Below are 19,787 nucleotides of genomic sequence, written 5' to 3'. Positions count from 1 at the left end.
AAATGGATCTTTACAAAGTGTTTGTCATTCATGCTGCATGCATGCGTCGATTCCTGTGAGTATAGTATTTATTTTGATGTTTACATTTGATTCTGAACGAGTTTGATAGTGCTCCGTGGCTAACGGCTAATGCTACACTGCTGGAGAGATTTATAAAGAATGAAGTTGTGTTTATGAATTATACAGACTGCACGTATTTAATAATGAAAATAGCGACGGCTCTTGTCTCCGTGAATACAGTAAGTTACAGTACATTAGCAACATGCTAACGAAACATTTAGAAAGACAATTTACAAATATCACTAAAAATATCATGATATCATGGATCATGTCAGTTATTATTGCTCCATCTGCCATTTTTTGCTATTGTTCTTGCTTGCTTACCTAGTCTGATGATTCAGCTGTGCAGATCCAGACGTTCTGTCCTTGTCTAATGCCTTTCATAATGTTGGGAACATGGGCTGGCATATGCAAATATTGGGGGCGTACACCCCGACTGTTGCGTAACAGTCGGTGTTATGAGATTCGCCTGTTTTTTGGAGGTCTTTTAAACAAATGAGATTTATATAAGAAGGAGGAAACAATGGAGTTTGAGACTCACTGTATGTCATTTCCATGTACTGAACTCTTGTTATTCATCTATGCCGAGGTAAATTCAATTTTCATTCGATGGCACCTTTAAGTCTGAATATCCTGTAAAGAGCATATTCAGGGCTTTTCAGAGATACCTAATGTTCGGAGGTTTCACCATGAACACTCCTTCTCCTTGGTCTTTAAATATGACTGACATTGATTTAGTGATCAAATTTAACATATATGATAATATTTTGTTGTAATCATTTACATCAGAATAATTTTAAAATTGTTTGTCACAAATAAACATCTCAGGAAAATGTTATGGGGTTTCTAATCAAAATATGACTTTGTTACAAAACAGAACATTGATTTTATACATGTCCACTGTAGAGGACAACAGGACTTAAATCATGATTATCAGGCATTTTGGGAGAATAGCAAAATAAATTATGTATCAATATTCTTATTAATTATTATATATTATTATGAAAATGTTTCCAATTATTATTACACTTGTTTTTTTCATTACATGTTGCCCTAAGAACAAATTAATATGCAAATTATATAATGTATAGATGCATTGTATTGAATGGAAAAACCCATGTATGGCTATTTTACCCACATATTGCATAAAGTAAAATGGTGTATCAATTAATTCCATTATATTTTTTATAACATAGTTTAGAATCATCTTTAAACAAAGTTTGGTTTAAAAAAAATCCTGAAGCCTAAAAATTGATTGGCGAATAAAAAAAAAAAAAAATCCCATTGTTTTTGCCTATACATGTCATGTCATTTCATGTCATTTTATTTTTTAAACAACTTAGTCCTGGTGTCCACCACAGAGGACATAACATATGAATAAAATATGTAACTTTTCAAAAATGTTATTTTTCATTTTTTTCTTATGCCCTAAACAATATAATGACGTGAAAAAATACTACAATTTTTTTTTCTGGGTCCCAGGAGGCTACTGCAGAATAGTAATATATTTTGAATCTTGAATGTCAGAATTTCTTCAAGTCAAACCAAACTATTATTATGACTGGTTTCCGCAATTCAGTCCACGTTTTCTGCCTTGTGAAAATCATAGGGCCCTATTTAAACAGAAGAAAGGGAATTTTGTTTGCAAAAACAGTTCATATGTTTGATTTATGTGAACGCATTGCTGACATTTATTTTATATCATTCTCGTATGTTTTTGAGCAGCGCCACGAGAATGTGAGGAAGATGAGTTCCACTGTCAGAATGGATACTGTATCCGCAGCCTGTGGTACTGTGATGGAGACAATGACTGTGGAGATAACAGTGACGAGCAGTGTGGTGAGTTCCTTACTTCTTTCAGAATGATTTGTGAAACTTGTGCTGCATCTGAAATTGATTACTTCCTTACTATGTTGGCATACTGTGTTTTGAATACTACAGAGTGGTATGTCAGAATACATAGTATTCGAAAAACAGTAGACGAAAAGTACCTGGATGATCTTCAACTCCCGGCGAGAATCTGAAGTGTGCATTAGATGGACACTTTACTATCCCATGCGACGCAACTGGTGCTGATAGGTCATGTGACAATAACAACATGAATGTAGTATGTCCGAATTTCATTTATACTATCCATATTCTTACTATATGGAACATAATTTTTTAACAGTTGCAAAGTAATTTCAAATTCAAATGTAGAGCCTATTCAAACATTATGCGATTTCGGACGCACAGTTGGTCTCAGCATGTCTTGAATGTTGGAGGCGTTACGCCCCTCCCCTGTCCAGGGAAGAGATGAAACATCAAATACAAAAACAGTTATAGAATTTAAATAACCGTAGCATTAAGTTTAGCAACAAGTTGGTAGTTAACATATGGTGCAGGAGAAAGACATCCTCATGAGAGTAGTGTGGTGTCTGTCAGGCATTTATGCTTTCTCTTTTCCTCTCATTAACCTATCTCAACAGGCAGGTCATCCTTGATTGTAATTGGGGCCAGATGGTCTGAATCACATACCTGCCAAGGGACAGTGGAAAGAGCAATTTAGAGCAAAAGAGAAAGATCAGAACTGAACAGAACAGGGTGACGGTACACAAACATTATGGTTCAGTACGTACCTCGGTATTGAAGTCACGGTTCGGTATGGGTTCGGTACAGCAGGGGGGACAAAACTAAACATAAAATTGCATTAATTTTTTTAATTAAACAGTGGTTTATTGAACAAATTGTGTCTCTCTCTTTAAATAAATTCAATTATAATTTACTTTTTTTTTCTTTTTTTTTTTTTTAGCTTACACTGTAAACTACACAGGGAGCTCTTTATTGCACATTACTATAATATTAAAGGTTACAATTAACAACAGAGCCAAACTATTGAATTCATTTTTAACAATGATTTTTCTACTCCAATTCATTTTTGAAATATAATCATTTACATAGTTACGGTCATAACTTTGTTTCATGACAAATCTTTTTAAACGTATATTAAATAATTAATACATTACTAACAGGTAAAGTAAATATAATAAATAAATATGCTAATATTGATCATATATTTAGTGAAACTTAACATTACATTACAAACATTACATAACAAAACATTAGTTCATTTCTCTGGTAAACTAATATGCTGTGGACACTAAATGACTTGCCTGAGGTAAATGTAATGCTATGTGAGAGATTATTCTCAAGCTGTTTTATTGATGTCTTTCCGTGGATGAAACACTGATTGAGAGATTACACGTAAACATATTTATGCTTAGATCATATGTCTTTGATATGTGCTTTTTCCTCTTGTGGCGCTTAGCAAATAGCGTTGCATTACCGCGCACGCCCCCTTCTGGAATGAAGTGTGGATTGCCTGTGACTGATTGTATTCGTCATCTTACTGTATGCACAGAACTGTTACACCCTTAGAACAGAACAGACCATTGCAAAAAGTTTAACTGATACCTTTCATTGTAAATCAACAAATACAGTAACTGGTGGTGGTTAGTTAGATGTATTTTCACAGACTGTTTAATGCAGCTCAGCATTTAAGCTGCAGATAAATGCATAAATGATGTTTGCAGTATTGTCTAAAATGTGAGTCACTTAATTGTTTGTGTAAAATCAATATCGCTTTTTTAGTTGTGCTGATATTTGGGGGGAAAAAACAGCACTCTTTGTGTGACTGATTAGCTAGATCATATGATATGAATATAGCCTAAAAGACAAATACACATACAGGGGCATTTTAACTGCATTTTAAAGGGTTAGTTCACACAAAAATAAAAATTCTGTCATTTATTACTCACCCTCATGCCGTTCCACACCCCGAAGACCTTTGTTAATCTTCGGAACACAAATTAAGATATTTTAGTTGAAATCCGATGGCTCCGTGAGGCCTCCATAGGGAGCAATGACACTTCCTCTCTCAAGATCCATAAAAGTACTAAAAACGTATTTAAATCCGTTCATGTGAGTACAGTGGTTCAATATTAATATTATAAAGCGACAAGAATATTTTTGGAGTGCCAAAAAAAACAAAATAACGTCTTATTTAATGATGGCCAATTTCAAAACACTGCTTCAGGAAGATTCGGAGCATAAATTAATCAGTGTATCGAATCTGCTGTTCGGAGCACCAAAGTCACGTGATTTCAGCCGTTGGCAGTTGACACGCGATCTGAATCATGATTCGATACACAGATTCATTTGTGCTTTGAATCTTCCTGAATTAACTAAATTAATTTGTGTTCCGAAGATTAACGAAGGTCTTACGGGTGTGGAACGGCATGAGGGTAAGTTTTAAATGACAGAATTTTCATATTTGGGTGAACTAACCCTTTAAGAATAAATCAAGCAGTAAGAGCGTGCACTTTAAGTATGTACGCAGTAGTCTAGCCTACACCAAAAAGGCTACATCACGCAGTGTATGTGCACTCTAGGTGTGTTTTTATTTGTTTTTTGCAAAGTGAGGGACATATTCGATAATGTCAGATTGCACATCGTTAAAACAACAAATACGTTGTAATAGTAGACAATATATACCCCTAATGTGCATTGTAGTGTACTTCAAATGTTTAAAGTATATTTAAAGAAGACCTGCTTGCTAATAATATATTCTGAAATAAAAAGGTCACGTTGTGTTTTCATGCTGGCCATGTGTCCTCTGTATGTCAGAGCTGCAGCTCTGCTCAAAAAAATAAATTTATGGGGCACTGCGCTAATTATTGTCTTTAATAACAAGCACAAATTATAAAAAGGGTTTTAGGAGGGAGTAATTGAGAACATCCTCATTTTTATGTGGTCTAACACAAAATCAGTGGTGTGCAGTATTGTTATGAAATAAGGAGGCAAGGTCCTTTTTATTTTTATTTTTTTATTAATCAAATGTAAATTCACCAAATACAATTCTATTTTTTTTTTTTTGTGTATTTTCATCAGTCATCATGCTTGGTAAACACTGGTCACAGACACAAAGATGTACCTTTAATTTCATCAAGTTGATTGCACAGTGAAACTGGCGAGTCACACATTTCAGGAGCTCCTTATTTGTCAAAAACTATGAATAATGGTCCATTTTGTAGCATCTAAATTTGCCTAAAAGGCCAGAGACATGGCCACAGCCCAGCAATCCTTCATAACATTGCGATGTATGTGGTACTGGTGTGCCTTTTCTTACAACTGGTTCTTGCAGCTGTATTTCCACTTTATTTGGCTCTGAAAAACATTCATAGTCGTTTAGTACAGTCCCATCTGCACATCTCAAGCATCTCAAGCCCTTTTTCTGCATGACTTGTGTGTGTCCAGATAAGAGGAAGTGCTCTGATAAAGAGTTCCGATGCTCTGATGGAAGTTGCATCGCAGAACACTGGTACTGTGATGGAGACACCGACTGCAAAGATGGAACCGATGAAGAGAATTGCCGTAAGTTGATTTTGAGCTTCTTAGATAGATGTTCATTTGACAAATAAATGCTCCATCCATCCATCCATCCATCCATCCATCCATCCATCCATCCATCCATCCATCCATCCATCCATCCATCCATCCATCCATCCATCCATCCATCCATCCATCCATCCATCCATCCATCCATCCATCCATCCATCCATCCATCCATCCATCCATCCATCCATCCATCCATCCATCCATCCATCCATCCATCCATCCATCCATCCATCCATCCATCCATCCATCCATCCATCCATCCATCCATCCATCATGGTGGACTATAGAGAAAATATGCACTTAGGTCAAATTATTCTAGATTTTCTTAAATCTTTTCATCTCATTGTATGCAATCCAAAACTCTGCATGTATAATGTAGAAAACAAATGCCAACCAAAAAATATTCAGACATAAATTTTTGTTTTATTTATTGGAAATGGCTGCTCAGAGGGATTTTTTTGGACTGTTTCAGGGTGCATGTGTGTGGGTGTGTAACTCATGTTACATAATTTCTCTCTCCAGCATCTGACGTGATGACAGCCACATGCAGTGTTGAGGAGTTTCAGTGTGCATATGGCCGTTGCATTCTGGACATCTACCACTGTGATGGAGATGACGACTGCGGTGACTGGTCTGATGAGTCTGACTGTTGTGAGGATCATTCGTTCTTACTGTTATATCTTCCTTTTGTTTGAAATGCCTTTCCTCTCTTTACTCACAATCATTAGAGATAATTCACACTTTCCCTTGTGAAAAGAAATATTTTTTAGCATGCTTATTATGGAAATAATGTACTTAAGTGCAAACTGAATGTAATATTTCCAGACACTTAATTAACCCTTACCCGGGAGTTTGATTGACAGGCAGTCTAACCAGTCATAACACTGAATCCACAGTTTTGTCCGACAAAGCAGTCCGGGGTGTTGTAGAATATTGTTGTAAGACTTGAACTTGAAAAATGGTGTGTGCTGATGTCTTTCCGTGGTTGAAACAACATTCCTTTTCATTCATGTTTATTTGATGCTATAAATTAACTAGAAGGAAGAGATGGTCGGTTCAAAAGGCCTTGTTGGACGTAGCAACCGTAACTAAAGGGGGCGGGTCTCACATTCACCTAGCTAAATGTTAGGGTGCTTTCTAACCCACCTAAAGTAGGTCTTAATACATCTTTATTTGTAGTTTAAATGTACTTCTTTAAAGTGTGACATAATATAAAATATACTGAAAAAAGACAACAGTATACATCATACATCAATGTAGTATTTGTACACGGTTTAGTGAAAAAAAGTTTAAAGTTCTTAAATTGCAACTTCATCATTACAAATGTGTAATTACAAATATATTTAAATACATGACATAGAAGTTTCAATAGAATTTTATGGAAGTTGAGTTTTATGGGTGTGTGTATATCTGACTTGGTGTGTGTTTGTGTTGTGTGTGTGTGAACGCAGCCTCCCACCAACCCTGCCGTTCTGCAGAGTTCATGTGCAGCAGTGGCATGTGTATAAATTCAGGCTGGAGGTGTGACGGAGAATACGATTGCGACGACCAATCAGATGAAAAGAACTGCAGTGAGTTACTGTTTTATTGTAATATTAGTGTGTGTGTGTGTGTGTGTGTGTATATTACACATCTGTCACATGCCTCTTTCTCACCGTCAGGCACATCGATGTGCATGGCTGATCAGTTTCGCTGTATGACTGGTCGATGTGTGCGGTTGTCATGGCGCTGTGATGGAGAAAATGACTGTTCTGATGGCAGTGATGAGGAAGGCTGTGAAAAGACAGGTGAGGAATATAAAAGCCAACACATACTCTGCTTTTAATGCTGCGTTCACACCAAACGCGTCTGGGGCGTCAAATTCGCGCCAGACGCGTCTAGTTGGACGCTTGAACATTTTGAAGTCAGACGCTTCAGACGCGCGTAAAATTCGCTCAATTCGCCGTCTAAACAAAGTGTGTTCAGACGCGAATTCGCGTCATGGGAGGGGCTTTCATCTCTTTCTGCACAGATCCTCTGAATAAACACATAATCTCGTCAGTTGGAAACCTGTAGCGGCAATTTAACTCGGTTATGCTGGCCGACTTTTGCTAGTTAGAAGGTGGGCTAGTATCAACGGCTAAAATCATGCAAAAAGTTTTACAACTAACCATATTGTCCGATTTCTTCGCTTATTCTCTTCCAGGCAAGGTCCTTTTTATTCCTGTCTCGATAAAAATATAATGACACATCACAGAGCTCAGGGTGGCCACACACAGCGACATCTTTGTTCTGGTCTCCGGCATCACTGATCACATCATAAACACGTTACTACCAAAGCAGAGTCCCTGATTGGTTAACGCGCCGCGAATTTACGCCAAAGTTCAGATTTTTCAACTCGGGCGTTTGGGCGTCAGACGCTCAATTCGCGCGTCAGCCGCGTGAACGCTCAATTCGCGCCGCGCCATTCGCGCGTCAACGGCCGATTCGCGCCGCGCTAGACGCATGATTCGCGCCGCAGGACCTCTAGACGCGCGTTTGCATTGACTTAACATGTAAATCAGACGCCCCAGACGCGTTCGGTGTGAACGCAGCATAAGAGGTAAAAAGTATGTAAGTTCTGTCGCTAGAGGTCGCTTAAGTCCCCGATATACTCATGGCAAAGTTCTTTTTCGTTCTTTGTTTTGGGATAAAACAAAGTTCGAAATGCGTGAGCAGCGATGTCCTGCTATCGAACGTCTGATGCCCACACTGCCGAGAGCAAATATGTGTTTGAAAATTTGTACTCATACACGTCAGTTTATTTGACAAATTAAAATTGCAGAATAACGCAACACTGTTTGTGTGCGTTAAAAGTTATGTTATAACGTTACTCTAAAAGCTACAACTAAAAGTAATGAGTACACATTTTGTTAAAATGGGTTAAAAAAAGCATTATGTGCATAAAAAAGCATTCATATTTTCTAATATCTGCTTAGTTACCTTTGCTGCATTACTTACCTTTATAGTCTTCTGTTTCTTTTTTACATTCCCCTTGTTTCTTAGAAACTCCTCCATGCGCATCAGATCAGTTCCTGTGCGAGAATGGCCGCTGTATTGGCCAGCGTAAGGTTTGTAATGACATCAAAGACTGTGAAGATGGAACTGATGAACATCCATTCCAGGACTGCCGTGAGTCTACAAAACGCACTGTTGCACGCAGATAGACAAGCACACGTGACATCTTACATAAGACAAATCGTGGTAGTTCCTCTGAAAATATCACATTCCCTCTTTGTTAGCATTCATATGTTTGCCTCTGTGTGTTTGTAGGCTCCAAGTCAAGTGAAGAAAATTGTAATGTTAACAATGGAGGTTGCTCACAGAAATGCCAGATGTCTCGAGGTCTGGTGCAGTGTACTTGTCACACCGGCTACACATTAACACAGGATGGGAAGACGTGCAGAGGTGAGCTATAGACAAGGGGAAAAAACAAAGGACAGTTAAATGAGAAGACCGCAGAAAAGAAAGTTAAATTGCAAGGGGATATTTGTGTTATATTCTTAGGGTATAGGTAAATATCTAATATATATTTTTTGTCTTTTATATTTGGATGAATACTGCAAGGGTTTTATAATATGGATTATGCACTTGTATATTTGTACAGTTTATGTAAATTAATTTTGATAGATTTTTCCAAGTGTCTTGGACATGTTGCCACAGTTCTTATAGATGTAGTCTCTGTCAGTTTTTTCTGTTTCTTTATCTAATCCCAGACAGACTGGATGACAGTGAGATCAGATCTCACCGTCTGTTGTCGAACTACAAAAATCTCACTTGACTATTAAAATTATTGGCAAAAGAACAATGTTTGGCACAAATGTTTGGCACACATTTGGCACAAATGTTTGGCACACTAAAGAAGAAGTTGATACCCTTGTGAAAAATAAGTGTAGTTTAGAATACTTTTTAAAGGGAGTACTCAAGGGAATAATATAATATAATATAATATAATATAATATAATATAATATAATATAATATAATATAATATAATATAATATAATATAATATAATATAATATAATATAATATAATAATATACTTAATAATATACTTAAGAGCAAACTGAATGTAATCTTTTTTCAGACTTAATTGCATGTTAATTGCAATTAAATGAAAATGTATTGCAGTTAGGGTTGCAAAATTCCGTGAATTTTCAAAACTGGAACTATCCATGGGAATTAAAGGTAGAATATGTAAAATTTTTGCAGTAAAATATCCAAAAACCACTAGGCTAGTGTTATATATTTTGTCCAGCTGATTACTAACAATATCTCTAATGTTTTCAACGACTTGTAAATCATTAGAAAATTCCCATTCTAAACAGTGACACGGGGCAGTGCAGTCGCCTGTCAATGACCTCAGTTACCCTTTGTTACCGCCTTTACTGACGTAGAAACCACATGACAACAGTGCCATGGACAAATGCGGAAGTAGTGTCTAGCGTCCAGCAAACCACTAGCTTGCTTCAAGCAGTTCCTTATTTACTTCTTGCACGTTTAATGGTGGATGGTGTTACTTATTTATGGAACATAATTACTGTTTACCATCTGCCGCTGGTTCTGTCGACAAGGACAGCTCCCATAAACTCATGACCGGAAAAGTGGAAGCGGCGCCGGCGACTGTGTCATAATAAAAGTCCCGCTGCTCGTGAGGCGTGTGTTGATCAATCGCTCCAGCTCCTCGTTCAGCTCCCGCAACACTCAGTCCTGCTCTGCTTCATACTACAGTAACGTTAATACTTGCATCCACGAATATGAGTTCTTCCAGACTCCAATCCCTATTCTTTTGCACCGTCCGTTGAGATGGAGACCACATGTCCCAAGTTTCCGCTCTAAAACTTGGCGTCATCAAACTACGCCTTTGTTTTGAATAGGCTTCTAGTGACCTCTAGCGGAAAAAAATATCACAAATTGTACCTTTAACGGGAATATATGGGAATTAATGGGAATATATGGGAATAAACAGGGAATTTGCAAAATTGCAGGTTAGCCTATAACAAACAGGGTACTTAAATGTAGTTGAAAAAATTATCTTGCAGCATAATTTTGGTTAAAACAACCAGATTTAATCCAATTTCAGTTGAAATTTTAACCTTTCACACGGCACACTACTTAGTGCAGGGCTATTGAGGCCACAACTCCTGCATGCACTGTGCATTCCCCCAGTCCATAGCATGCACATTTGATCAAAAATACAAAAAAAAAAAAAAAAAAAGGTAAAATTGTGAAATATAACTACAATTTAAAATAATGGTTTTCAATTTTAATATACATTAAATTATAATTTATTTCTGTGATGCAAAGCTGAATTGTCAGCATCATTATTCCAGTCTTCAGTGTCACATGATCCTTCAGAAGTCATTCTAATATGCTAATTTGATACTCAATTATCAGTGATGGAAACAGTTGTGCTGCTTAACATTTTTTTATAACCTGTGATACTTTTTTCAGGATTCTTTGATGAATAAAAATGTAAAGTACAGCATTTATTTAAAATAGAAATATTTGGTAACAATATACATTACCAGTCAAAATGTTGGGGTAAATCTTTTTTATTTATTTATTTTTTTTTTTTATTTTATACTTTTAATCTATGGAAGCCCGTTTCCGCCACTAAAAAAAAAAAAAGAAAACGCCACTAAAAAAAAAAAAGATGAATTGCGACTTTTTATCTCAGAATTGCGAGTTATAAAGTCAGAATTCTGAGATATAAAGTCGCAATTGCGAGTTATAAAGTCAGAATTCTGAGATATAAAGTCGCAATTGCGAGTTATAAAGTCAGAATTCTGAGATATAAAGTCGCAATTGCGTGATAAAAAGTCGGAATTCTGAGATATAAAGTCGCAATTGCGTGATAAAAAGTCAGAATTCTGAGATATAAAGTCGCAATTGCTTGATAAAAAGTCAGAATTCTGAGATATAAAGTCGCAATTGCGAGTTATAAAGTCAGAATTCTGAGATATAAAGTCGCAATTGCGTGATAAAAAGTCAGAATTCTGAGATATAAAGTCGCAATTGCGTGATAAAAAGTCAGAATTCTGAGATATAAAGTCGCAATTGCGTGATAAAAAGTCAGAATTCTGACTTTTTTTTCCTCGCAATTAACTGATGGTCAGTATCTCTGTCTGTAACAGTGCATCCAACGATAGACGTGCTGCCGTGAAGTCTGAAGCTGTTGGATGTATTAAAATGTTCCACTTCAGCTTTGTCTGATTTATTGCGCCTCCGCCACAGCTGATTCTTCTTCTTCTTATGATTATTATGATATTGTTATTATCGTGTAAAATTCATTAGTGTATCCATTCTGTTAAAAACAACTTTTATTGTCCAAATACCTCGACTGTAATTTGAAGAATTGCATGATTCTACCCTTGAGTTGCAAAGTTAATGAAACATGATAGGTATTGGTTGTTTTAGTATTAAGCCCACTAGATGGCAGTAAAAGCTGTTTTTTCTCCTTGAAACGCTGTGTACAAGGTTACCCTGGAAACACTATATGCATATTCCTGCGTAATGCATATGTCCGGAGACTAATCTATATGTGTCTCATCCAGTAAATTCAATATTTCTTTATTGGTAAATCGGCGCTAAAAATAATCCTTTATGATGTCCTCTATTTAATGTATAATAATAACAAAGCAGTAATCCTGATGGTCAGTCGCAATGAAAGGAAACGCAAGCAAAGTAAGAACTGTGAGAAATAACGTTTCACAGTAGTGAGAAAAAGTCAGAATTCTGAGATATAAAGTCGCAATTGCGAGAAATAAAGTCAGAATTCTGACTTTATATCACGCAATTGCGACTTTATATCTCAGAATTCTGACTTTATAACTCGCAATTGCGACTTTATATCTCAGAATTCTGACTTTATAACTCGCAATTGCGACTTTATATCTCAGAATTCTGACTTTATAACTCGCAATTGCGACTTTATATCTCAGAATTCTGACTTTATAACTCGCAATTGCGACTTTATATCTCAGAATTCTGACTTTTTATCACGCAATTGCGACTTTATATCTCAGAATTCTGACTTTTTATCACGCAATTGCGACTTTATATCTCAGAATTCTGACTTTTTATCACGCAGTTGCGACTTTATATCTCAGAATTCTGACTTTATATCACGCAATTGCGACTTTATATCTCAGAATTCTGACTTTATAACTCGCAATTGCGACTTTATATCTCAGAATTCTGACTTTTTATCAAGCAATTGCGACTTTATATCTCAGAATTCTGACTTTATAACTCGCAATTCTGAGATAAAAAGTCGCAATTAATCTTTTTTTTTTTTTTTTTTTTTTGGTGGCTTTTTTTTTTTTTTTTTTTAAGTGGCGTTTCTTTTTTTTTTTTAGTGGCGGAAACGGGCTTCCATATTAATCAGCAAGGATGTGTGAAATTGATAAAAAAAAGTGATATTAAAGTGATATTGTTAGAAAAGATTTCAATTTTGAATAAATGCTGTTCTTTTAACTTTTTTATTCATCAGTGAATTCTGAAAAAAGTATCACAGGTTCCAAAAAAATATTAAGCACAACTGTTTCCAACGTTGATAATAACTGTCAGCATATCAGCGTATCAAATCAGCATATTAGAATGATTTCTGAAGGATCATGTAACACTGAAATAAACACATAATAATTGCTGCAATAAAAATATTTATTTTACATATTTACTAAATTAGAATTGAATGTAAAAAAAAAAAAAAAAAAATCATGTTATGACCAAACAAAATGTTTATATTTATGTTTGTATATTATACATTTTATATAAATATTATTCATTATATAAATTTCCCAAAATTTCTAATAAATTCCCATAAATTCCTGCTAAGTTTCCAAATTGGAATATTTCCAAAATTCCCCAGGTTAGGTTCCCGTGGAAAGTTTCCGGAAACTTTCCACCCCTTTGCAACCCTAATTGTAGTTAAAATTTATATTAAATGCAATTAGTTGAACTTTAAAAGTGTTTTTTGACCCACTTAAGTAGGACTTAAGCTTTATATGTAATTAAACAATTCTGAAAAATTTGTTTAGCCTAAGCCAGGATTAGGCCTTAGTTCAGTTAGGATATTTAAGTAGTTTTTATAAATGTACCCTAGAAAAAACAGTACTGGTGTGCATCTTAAGGCAAAACAATGACACTGACATAGGTTAAGACATGTCAGTGCACGTTGCTTTCAGTTAAAACAGCTCAAACATGCATTTTAGTCTGGGACTAGCTTAAGCCTTGTCTGTGAAACCGGGGGTAAAAGTGTACTACTTTAAGTGTGTTAAGAAACAAAGTCATGAAAGTGTACTCTCTTTAAGTACACCTAGTGTCCTTTTATTTAATTAATATTATATTACCTGCAAGTACATAGTTTTTTTTTCTTCTTCTTTTTGTTTTCTTCAAAATTTACTTTTTAAAAATTTAAAGATTGAAGATTTGATTTCTGACAAAGTCAAGTAACCTTTATTTATGTAATGCTTTATACAGGGCTTGACACCCAACAACCCGCCAAATGCGGGTGGATTTCAGCAGTGGTGTGTAAAACAGTCACTCCTGCTAGCCACTTTGGCGGTTTGAATTTTATACATTTTTCAATTATAGTCTTTTAAAAAGGCATCTGAAATAAAATTCAATGTAGTGTTATCAAAAAAAGCAGTAAGCCCTGTGAAGCAGGGTCAGCTGTATGTTTTTGGGAATTTCACAACAGCTTGGAACGCAGCTCAGCCAATTAGAATCAAGGGCTGGAACTGTCCGTTTTATAAATATCGAAATATCTGAAAACTTCCAATACTCGTTTTCCACAGAATAGATTTACAATACCAGCTGCGCTTTCTCGCTCTCTCATCTCTCCGACAGCGAGTTGACACAAAAAACCTGCCTCCCCACACTCACTCGTTTCATTTGCTCTGGATGAATATTGTTGCTTTTACAGGGCTTGAATTTCGGTGTGCGATTGCACGTATTGCGCATAATTTTACACATTCCCACAGATTTTGTGCTCACACCCAAAGTGCGTGAACATAAAGCCACCTCTCAGTACTAAATTGAATTCTTTTTCGCTGCTTATTGCACTTAAACAGTCAAATACACAAAAAATAATATCAAAATGCCGGTTTTGGAGAGTATTCACGTAAACGCTGTCAGTTATGTTTTAAGTGAATGTAAAACAGTTGAGAAACGGTATAATAGATTCGTGCGTCAGGTCTTAAAGTGACAGCAGCCTAATATACCTGGTGCCAAATAATGAGATGATATTAAAAATATCTATATGGCAGGTTTTCCCATGGTAGTAAAAGGGTAACAATTGCACGCACACTGAAGCATATAGCTACTGAAGCTAGTAGCCAAAACTTTGGTGAATAAATGAGCCTGTACTGCATTTTTCTTCAAGTTGAACCTCTGCAGGTGTGCATTTGCTATGCTTTATTCACTGTACTAGGAGGTTTTCCCATGGTATCAATGTCAAAATTGTGGCCAGTGAAAATGCTGAGTGGCTAGTGAACAAAAAAAAGTTAATGTCAAGCCCTAGTTGTATACAATATAGATGGTTTCAAAGCAGCTTTACAGTGATAATCAGGTTATTTATACAAGGTATTTATATATAATAAATATATATAAGGGTATAAATAATTTTTTTGGTGAAGAATCTAACATGCTTAAGCCGTCTGCCCAGTAAAATAAACACTTAAAATACTGAGCATACGGGTGTAAGAAGTGTGGCAGTTTAGTTTCAGGGATATTACGGGATAATATCACTTCACTTAATTTATTTATGTCCCCGAAGGGCAAGGTTTTGCAGCAAGGCCAGCATACAAACAAAACAATTTCTAACATACATTAGAAACGGCATAAAAAAATACCACCATTAAAAAATAACATACAATCCACGACAACCACTACCACAGACATCCTACTACACCCTGCTCCACCCATACCCAAATTTAACAGAGAAATTGCAGTGGAAATGAATGAGTGTCTGTACCTGTTACTCATAACAGAATAGAACCTGAACCGAGCTCCTGAGGGCAAAAGCTGTAACTCAGAATAAAGAGGGTGGGAACAAACTGTTAAAATAGATCAAGCTTGCCTCACTACCTGACCATTATACAGTTTGGTAGAGTGACTCTGTTGGACACCTAAAACCTTGCTGCTGGCATTAACTATTTTTAAAAGAGCAGTTTTCCCTTCACACCAAGACTGCCATACCAGCATAACATTGAGAATTTTAAAACCGACTCGATAAAAGATTTATAAAACAAAGTCATCAGGGATCTGCTGTCCCTTCTTACAAATCAACTCCGTTTTGTAATTAAAATTCAGCTTATTATCAATGAGCTTAAAATTGAGCTCAGTACAATAGCAGTGAGCAATATTTGCTCTTTTTAGAGCTCATTTGGATCTTTAAGTGGAGAAATCCAGGGATGTTTCTGGCTACTTTGTTCACTGTAGTGTTGCAAGTTCTAAACTGTACAGTCTTGCAGTCAGTCTCTCTGTGCTTGAATCATCATGTTACTATACCTAAAGGGGAAACTAATACATTTTATTCATATTATGTATTTCATCCTCTCTAATCTTTCCTGCTTCTGTGTCTGAACCCAGATGTGGATGAGTGTGCGGATGAAGGTTATTGTAGTCAAGGCTGTACGAACATAGAAGGAGGATTCCACTGCTGGTGTGTTCAAGGTTATGAGCTTCGGCCTGATAAACGCAGTTGCAAGGCTTTGGGTGAGGTTGAATATCTATTATAAAAGCAGCAAAACATTGGTTGTTTGGAACGGAGATGTCATTTTAATAGCAACTTTCATGTTTACTATTCCCAGGTCCAGAACCGGTTTTGTTGTTTGCCAATCGGATTGACATCCGACAAGTTCTACCGCACCGTGCTGAGTACACATTGTTACTCAATAATCTGGAAAATGCCATTGCGTTGGACTTTCATCATAGCAAAGAGCTAGTATTCTGGTCAGATGTCACACTGGACCGTATCATGAGAGCTAGCCTCAACGGTAGTAATGTGGAGGAGGTCGTGTCCACGGGTCTTGAGAGCCCAGGTAAGCAGTAAATATTTTATAATTTTCACAATGCATTCATTCAATGCACAACTATTACCACAGCTTAATTAAATGGATGGTTATAAGTTAAAATTCTAATTTATTGATTTAATTAAACCTTTTAAGTTGCAAACATTATTTTGACAAAAATGTTGATTATTACACCAGCTTAATTGTCATTTAAACCAAAAATTCTTCTTTGTTTTTTTTTTTTTTTTTGTTTTGTTTTGTTTTATTTTTAATGAAGTTGCATGAACTCTAAATTTAAATTGTCTTGATAACTTATAGCATGTCTTAATAGTTTCCAGCATGCTTTGCATAGGACTGGATAAGGAGAATAAATGTTGAAATTAAATGTTATGTTTTTTAGTAAGGGGAAAGTCATGTTCGTATTTAATGCAGTTGTATTTGACGTTTAAAATTGTTTTTATGTTGAAGTTTGTGGTTATTGTGCTTAATAATAGATCTTGTGGTTATGGTTATGGGTGGTGACATGAGAGTATAAATTTGGACAAGTAATGTCTTACTCACTCAATAAAATTACATGCTAACTGTTACATTTAGCATGTGCTATGCTAATGTTCCAGGAACCCAACTCAATGCTCAAAAAAATATATGTTGTTCCAACAAATTAAGTTCCTTTTGGTTTGTTGATTGAGCATAATTTCATTAGAAGTTATCATAACTCCAAAAAAAAGTGATCTATACTGTTGCGTTCATTTTTCTTTTTTTTATTTTATACAGTGTACAATTAACCAAATAAATAATGGAAAATTTGGAGATGTAGAAAAACTCAAATGCTCCCATTACACTCAACAAGATATAAATTGAGATTTATTTTGCAGTGTAGACAGCTGCATTGATTATAATGAAACTGCAGATGCTAAACTGCAGCTACATTTAAATTGTCTAAAGCGGTTAGTGACAATTTCATTGATTGATAATGGAAGCATTCCAGTATTATGTTGCTTGCTTTGTGTATAATTTGTTCAAAATATGAATAAAAGTTTTTTTCTTCATGTTGCTTAGAGAACCAATGTGAGATTTGACAGTCTAGGCAATGTCTTGATTTAAACAGGTGCTGGTCATATAATTAGAATAATATCATCAAAAAGTTGATTTATTTCACTAATTCCATTCAAAAAAGTGAAACTTGTATATTATATTCATTCATTAGACACAGACTGATATATTTCAAATGTTTATTTCTTTTAATTTTGATGATTATAACTGACAACTAAGGAAAATCCCAAATTCAGTATCTCAGAAAATTAGAATATTGTGAAAAGGTTCAATATTGAAGACACCTGGTGCCACACTCTAATCAGCTAATTAACTCAAAACACCTGCAAAGGCCTTTAAATGGTCTCTCAGTCTAGTTCTGTAGGCTACACAATCATGGGGAAGACTGCTGACTTGACAGTTGTCCAAAAGACGACCATTGACACCTTGGAGGAGGGCAAGACACAAAAATTATTTGCAAAAGAGGCTGGCTGTTCATAAAGCTCTGTGTCCAAGCACATTAATAAAGAGGCGAAGGGAAGGAAAAGATGTGGTAGAAAAAAAGTGTACAACCAATAGGGATAACCGCACCCTGGAGAGGATTGTGAAGCAAAACCCATTCAAAAACGTGGGGGAGATTCACAAAGAGTGGACTGCAGCTGGAGTCAGTGCTTCAAGAACCACTACGCACAGACGTCTGCAAGACATGGGTTTCAGCTGTCGCATTCCTTGTGTCAAGCCACTCTTGAACAACAAACAGTGTCAGAAGCGTCTAAAGACAAAAAGAACTGGACTGCTGCTGAGTGGTCCAAAGTTATGTTCTCTGATGAAAGTAAATTTTGAAATCAGGGTCCCAGAGTCTGGAGGAAGAGAGGAGAGGCACATAATCCACGTTGCCTGAGGTCCAGTGTAAAGTTTCCACAGTCAGTGATGGTTTGGGGTGCCATGTCATCTGCTGGTGTTGGTCCACTGTGTTTTCTGAGGTCCAAGGTCAATGCAGCCAGATACCAGGATGTTTTAGAGCACTTCATGCTTCCTGCTGCTGACCAACTTTATGGAGATGCAGATTTCATTTTCCAACAGGACTTGGCACCTGCACACAGTGCCAAAGCTACCAGTACCTGGTTTAAGGACCACAGTATCCCTGTTCTTAATTGGCCAGCAAACTCGCCTGACCTTAACCACATAGAAAATCTATGGGGTATTGTGAAGAGGAAGATGCGATATGCCAGACCCAACAATGCAGAAGAGCTGAAGGCCACTATCAGAGCAACCTGGGCTCTCATAACACCTGAGCAGTGCCACAGACTGATCGACTCCATGCCACGCCGCATTGCTGCAGTAATTCAGGTGAAAGGAGCCCCAACTAAGTATTGGGTGATGTACATGCTCATACTTTTCATGTTCATACTTTTCAGTTGGCCAAGATTTCTAAAAATCCTTTCTTTGTATTGGTCTTAAGTAATATTCTAATTTTCTGAGATACTGAATTTGGGATTTTCCTTAGTTGTCAGTTATAATCATAATTAAAAGAAATAAACATTTGAAATATATCAGTCTGTGTGTGATGAATGAATATAATATACAAATTTCACTTTTAGAATGGAAATAGTGAAATAAATCAACTTTTTGATGATATTCTAATTATATGACCAGCACCTGTAGATGTATAAAATGGCAATAAATTAAAATGTTACTGGCTTATTTTGAATGCTTTTGTAGCTTAGATGAAGAAAAACTGTTTAACAAAAGCTTTTAATAAAAATATATTACAAAAACAAAACTTTCACAATCAACAATTGTTTTTTTGTTTGTTTGTTTGTTTTTATTACAGCCATGCAGCACTAATAGACTGTCTAAAAGATTATATTACATTATTAAAAAATTATATTAATTATGATATTAAAACTATTTTACAGAATGAAGTGAAGTTTTCATAAGAGTTTGATGCTCTAATTTGATGCTCAGTTTGATTCTCTGCTTCCCCAAGGAAAAGAAGAAATAATACATACCATTTGAATAATAGTTACATAGATAATTTGTTTTATTATTATTCTGCTATTGTAGGTGGTCTGGCCATAGACTGGATTCATAATAAGCTGTACTGGACTGACTCAGGAACATCTCGTATTGAAGTGTCCAATCTGGACGGCACACACCGTAAAGTGCTTTTATGGCAGAGAATGGAGAAACCACGTGCTATTGCTCTGCACCCCATTGAAGG

At 35.9% G+C, this 19,787-nt stretch overlaps 1 protein-coding gene across 5 annotated transcripts in view; it reads left to right on the top strand.

Moving 5' to 3' along the window:
- Positions 1–19,787, top strand: part of lrp4 (low density lipoprotein receptor-related protein 4) — a 133,998-nt gene that overhangs the window by 68,649 nt on the left and 45,562 nt on the right. For 4 of the 5 annotated variants that reach the window (XR_010896464.1, XM_067401324.1, XM_067401326.1 and 1 more), the window contains exons 4-13: positions 1,786–1,899; positions 5,356–5,472; positions 6,019–6,147; positions 6,948–7,067; positions 7,158–7,283; positions 8,521–8,646; positions 8,788–8,922; positions 16,110–16,235; positions 16,331–16,561; positions 19,631–19,787. Coding sequence is in view for 4 of the 5 variants with exons in the window: in XM_067401324.1 (XP_067257425.1) it covers positions 1,786–1,899; positions 5,356–5,472; positions 6,019–6,147; positions 6,948–7,067; positions 7,158–7,283; positions 8,521–8,646; positions 8,788–8,922; positions 16,110–16,235; positions 16,331–16,561; positions 19,631–19,787 (1,381 nt within the window). In the remaining variant the exon portion in view is untranslated. The remainder of the gene's footprint in view (positions 1–1,785; positions 1,900–5,355; positions 5,473–6,018; positions 6,148–6,947; positions 7,068–7,157; positions 7,284–8,520; positions 8,647–8,787; positions 8,923–16,109; positions 16,236–16,330; positions 16,562–19,630) is intronic. The other variant, XM_067401325.1, reaches the window with a different exon arrangement.

The sequence above is a fragment of the Chanodichthys erythropterus genome, chromosome 11, assembly GCF_024489055.1.
Source record: "Chanodichthys erythropterus isolate Z2021 chromosome 11, ASM2448905v1, whole genome shotgun sequence".
Taxonomy (NCBI): domain Eukaryota; kingdom Metazoa; phylum Chordata; class Actinopteri; order Cypriniformes; family Xenocyprididae; genus Chanodichthys; species Chanodichthys erythropterus.
The sequence above is the reverse complement of the archived record's forward strand: the minus strand, read 5'-3'. Positions and strand labels throughout refer to the sequence as shown.